At 33.3% G+C, this 5231-nt stretch overlaps 1 protein-coding gene across 1 annotated transcript; it reads left to right on the top strand.

Moving 5' to 3' along the window:
- LOC127128061 (uncharacterized) lies at positions 1-1174 on the top strand. The gene is made up of 2 exons (XM_051057313.1): positions 1-664; positions 754-1174. The coding sequence occupies exons 1-2, from the start codon at positions 161-163 to the stop codon at positions 1069-1071; spliced, it is 822 nt and encodes a 273-aa protein (XP_050913270.1). The 5' UTR covers positions 1-160; the 3' UTR covers positions 1072-1174.
- Positions 1175-5231: the final 4057 nt, after the last annotated feature.

The raw sequence follows: 5231 nt of genomic DNA, 5'->3' as shown, positions 1-5231 counted from the left end.
CATATGAGGCCCCAAAACTAGTAAACCCTATATGATTCACATCCATTGATTTCTTATCTCAAGGAATACACATGATATAATGATATACAAAATTAAATTTTTGTTTTGGATTGATTCAAGTTAGTTCATTCATGCCCTTTTTTCACCCAAGTCTCCAATAATGCAAACCAAACTGCAATCCATGCAATCCATCTATGCACTTCATCTCAAAACTCCAAACAAAATAGTTAGCACATTAAACCAAAACAACCAAACCAATCAACAATCATCAGCAGGCAAAATTAAACGTCTTGTTCTAACACAAGAAGGTAGAACCAAACTCAACATTTACCAAGACAAAGAGTTTTATGCGTATCCACGCCTTGTGACTCATGTCGATGATGGATTCATTTCTACACTAACAAATCTTTACAGAGAAAGGTTAAGACCCGACACTGAAATTCTTGATCTCATGAGCTCTTGGGTTAGCCATCTACCGAATGATGTCAAATACAAAAGAGTAGTTGGGCATGGGATGAATGCACAAGAGCTTGCAAAGAATCCAAGGTTGGATTACTTTGTTATAAAGGATCTTAATAAAGATCAATTGTTTGAATTTGAGAGCTGTTCTTTTGATGCAGTTCTGTGCACTGTCAGTGTGCAGTATCTCCAACAACCAGAAAAGGTAACACATTAAAAAAAAAACACTTCCATATAGTAATTGATTAATATTGATGAACAATTGAACATCACTAATAAAGAGAAAATTCACAGGTATTTGCAGAGGTGTTTAGGTTGCTAAAACCGGGAGGGGTGTTCATAGTGAGTTTTAGCAACAGAATGTTTTATGAGAAAGCCATAAGTGCATGGAGGGAAGGAACAGGTTACAGTAGGGTTCAGTTTGTGGTTCAGTATTTCCAATCAGTGGAAGGTTTCACAGAGCCAGAGGTAATTAGAAAGCTTCCAGCAGCTAATGATGAAGAAAACTCACCGGTTGGCTGGATCATGAAGCTCTTTGGATTGTTTTCAGGGTCAGATCCCTTTTATGCAGTTATTGCTTATAGAAATTTTAAGCCAATACATGATAATTGAACTAGAGGCTTGTTTGTTGTGAAAGTAGAATTCGGTTAATAGCAATACTTTCATAGGTGAAATGTGATATGTTATTATTTATTCATGATGTTGAAATTGTTAACCTCCACACTATCAGTCTCCAACAAGAACGGAAGATCATTCTTCATCTAAACATTAAGAAAAATGGATGAAGAATGAAAATCATTGTGTTGCAATTTTAGGCAAAAACACAACCATACTTTTAAATATCTTCTGCCAGTATTCTATATTTGGATTCATTGTTTTCAGTTTGTTTGCCAAAGCTCGTGTATCCTCAAGTAGCTTATACCATAAGCTTCTATAAGTTGTTAGTTGTTGTTACCATGGTTCTGTTTGGATAACATAAGTATAACATAAGCATTTATCATGATAAGAATTTATGTAAAAGTTATTTTTATACAAAAGATAAAATAAAGTAAATAAAAGTTTTTGTATGATCTACAAATTGTTTTCAAGAGCTATCTACCAATTGATAGCCCCGCGGGTCCAAATAAAAAATTGCTCCCTAGCCAAGAAGAGGCTTATTCTGATCCAGAGAGATATTTGAGATCGGTTGGAAAGCTTGTACTATATCTCACTGTTACAGTACAATGATTCGATTTTTGAGTTGCATTACAAAGGGACGGGAAAAGGACTCCACTATGAAGACAACAAAGGAAACACAAGTTAAAGGATATTATATACTCTTCCGTCCCACAATGATCCAATTAACTATGTCATATAATTTAAGAAGAAAGAATAAATGAAAGAAAGAGAATATTTAGTGCATATCATTGTTGCAAGGCCGGGCCTAGTCCTTTTGCCTTTTAGAAGGAATTTGCAGTTTATGAAACACGGAGTCCGACACAGACACATGGACACGACACGGACACTCCGACACCGATAATGTTAAAATATAGGACACCAATACCGATATATATAAAAGAGTATTTGAGCTTTATTTATCCATTTATGCTTTAAAAAGTTAAAAATATTGTAATAGAAATTAATTTCTTTAATTCTTTATTGATAACATCGCTTAAATATATGTTTAAGCATTTTAAATTTGTTGAGATTTATCCAAAATATGTAAAGGTATGTTGAAGCAAAGAAAAATAATAATTTTTGTGTGAAACACTTGTCCGAATTGTCTAACATGTGTTATGAATGTCATACGAGTGTCAACTTTGATTCAAAGAATGTCGAAATAAATAAAAAACCATTTTTTAATGGACACTTGTCTAACTTTTTCAACACTTCTTTGACTTTTCCGATACGTGTCGTACGTGTGTCATACAAGTGTCCAACACTGACGTGTGTCGGACACCGCGACACACCTGCTCTTAAAGATGTTCGTACTTCATCGGATGTCATTGTTGTAAGATTCAAGGAATGTTTTACTTCTCACCACCTGATTATGTTTCCAGTCAGCAACACATCTATTTTCCATAAATGTCAAATGTAGCTACACTTACCATGCTGACAGTGACAACATTTATAGTAACAAACAACCAAACAGGACCAAGATTCATGACATACCTCATCAACTTCTGATGAAAGAGTAAATGCACTCTATCTGAGCAGTGACTTTAATCTGTCCTTTTCAAAGTCCGAGAGCTCAACTCTGTGATAACTGTGATTAACCAGAAAATTGTAATTGTGATTAACAAGGTTCTTTCCTCCTCCACCACATTTATTCTGTGGTACCTCAGATAATTGGGTTGCGACAGGCAAAACATTATGATCTCGAGACAATAGATTTACTACTTTAGATGAGTAATAGTCAAAGAAATCTGACCCAACTCTTTTAGGGGCATTTGACATGGAATTTTTTTTAAATACAACAAATAATAACTGCATTAAACATAAAACACAGTTAAAGGGAAATGAGCAGAGACAAATAAAGAGAATTTGACAAGATTAACACCTCTACAATTTTTTTTCCGCAAAATGTCACCATGTGAAAATATTATCCTCAAATGTCATCTTTTTTATTTTTTTTTGGCAATATTTTAAGAATTTTCAGGACCCTCCATCCTAGATGGCGTACACCCCAAAAGTGCTGTTGGGGTGCGCCATATGGGATGGAACACTTTTTTATTTATAATTTTCTGAATTCATTTTAAATGATTAAAATAATTATTTAATATTAAATATTAATTAAAATATAATATAATTTAAAAAACATTAATAAATTAAATACTTTTTTACTTAATATTTTTAATAATTATTTAATATTAATAAATAAAATACTTTTTTATATAATATTTAATATTAATTAAAAATTAATATTAAAAATAAAAAATGAATAAATTTTTTTTAACAAATTAAATAATTGTTACATAATATTTTTAATAAATTTTAAATATTAAATAAAAATTTTAATATTTCATATAATTTAAAGCATAATATATTTCGTACATAAATGTATAATATATTTTTGTCCTTACATAACTCTGACGCATGCTATCCCAGATGGTACATACATGCATTATTGGGATCATGTAGAAAATGATCTGGATGTTACTTGTATGTTTTCTGCGCATAGTGAAGAAGTTAGTCGAGGCGTTGAAGATCCACTTGTTTTAGCTGTTGTCATTTAATATGATAATATGATAAAAGGTGTTGGAGTGATTAGTTGTTATAACGTGTTGGAATAGTTGTTGTGTTTTATCTTTATTTGAAGTTGTTATTATTTTGTCACCTTTCATGTGTTGTAGACGAAAATGTTACGCTCTAAATAAAAGTTGTTATTGAAAAAGAAAATACACGAAATATAATGATGATTGAATAGACTAAAACTTCAAACATAACTAAGTAGAAGGGTCAGGCCTGTTTGGACATTTTCTGCGCATATGTCCAATTTCTCGACAAATACTACACCTCCTTTTTTCTTTTTCAACATTGTCCATTTCAGTTCTAATCCGGAAACTGTTTGGGCGACCTTTCTTTTTTCTCAGCATGATGTCATTGTGGCAAAGCGTGTCACCTTCATATTGCGGCCAAGTTGTTTCGGTCGGGATCCCGAGGAAACTCTCCTCGTAGACCTTAAATGCGTTTACAACTTTGAACACATCACCTATATGCACAAAATAATATTGTCTTATGCTTGAACACGCTGCAATAATATGTGAGCAAGAGACATGAAACATTTGGAATCTTTCACAGTCACACGTTAGATTCCGAAGGTCGTTGTTGTAATAGGTAGTCGGCCTGTCCTCATTATGATGCACAGTTTCTTGGACCAGGAAGCAGAACCTTTGACGATCAAATTGTATAACTGTGTGGCTATTTGATTTGATTACCTCCTCCTTAATTCCCTTCATGCAGTTATCAGTGTATAGTTGGCCAGAACCCAACATTTTAGTCCAGTCATGTCCTCTTTTCCCAAATAGTGTGCCCAATCGATAATATGTTGATTTTACCAAAGCAGTAATAGGTAGGTTGTGTGTGGCATTTAAAATTAAGTTCATTGATTCAACAAGGTTGGTAGTCATATGACCCCATCGTTTCCCTCCATCGAATGATCTCGTCCATTTTTCTCTTGGAATATTGTCTACCCATTTTAACGCTTCTATGTTAACTTTACATATCTCTCCCATGTAGTATTCATATGTTGCCTCGTTTAATGCATACCCTGTGTATGAAAATGAAAAATAAATTAGTATATAGAAGTTACTGTTAGATATGTTAACAAAGATATGTTTAGGAAAATACCCATATTAACAACTTTTTTTCGAAGTTCCTTATCTCTGAATTCCCTCATAAAATTTTGCGCTATATGTCTGATGCAATAGACGTATGATGAGGAAGGGTGTTTCCAACCATTATCCGGGTTATTATAGGCACTTTATTGACTCATGTCGATCTGATATCAAACATATGTTGGGTTGTGGTGTAACATGCATTCTAAGATTTCTCAAGAAAAAACTCCATGCTTCTCCAGTTTCACCCTCTACCAATGCAAAAGCTATTGAAAATATGTTCCTATTTCCGTCTTATGACACAACCATTAACAAAGTTCCCATGTATTTTCCATATAACCATGTGTCATCTACTTGAACCACCGGTTTGCAGAATGAAAAACCCTTGGTGCATGGTTGGAAAGCCCAAAAAAGACGGTGAAAAACTCTAGCATCACTAATTTGTGTCCCTTCATT

This window comes from Lathyrus oleraceus, chromosome 3 (genome assembly GCF_024323335.1).
Source record: "Lathyrus oleraceus cultivar Zhongwan6 chromosome 3, CAAS_Psat_ZW6_1.0, whole genome shotgun sequence".
NCBI lineage: Eukaryota > Viridiplantae > Streptophyta > Magnoliopsida > Fabales > Fabaceae > Lathyrus > Lathyrus oleraceus.
Note: the sequence above shows the minus strand (reverse complement) of the source record. Positions and strands in the feature narration are given on the sequence as shown.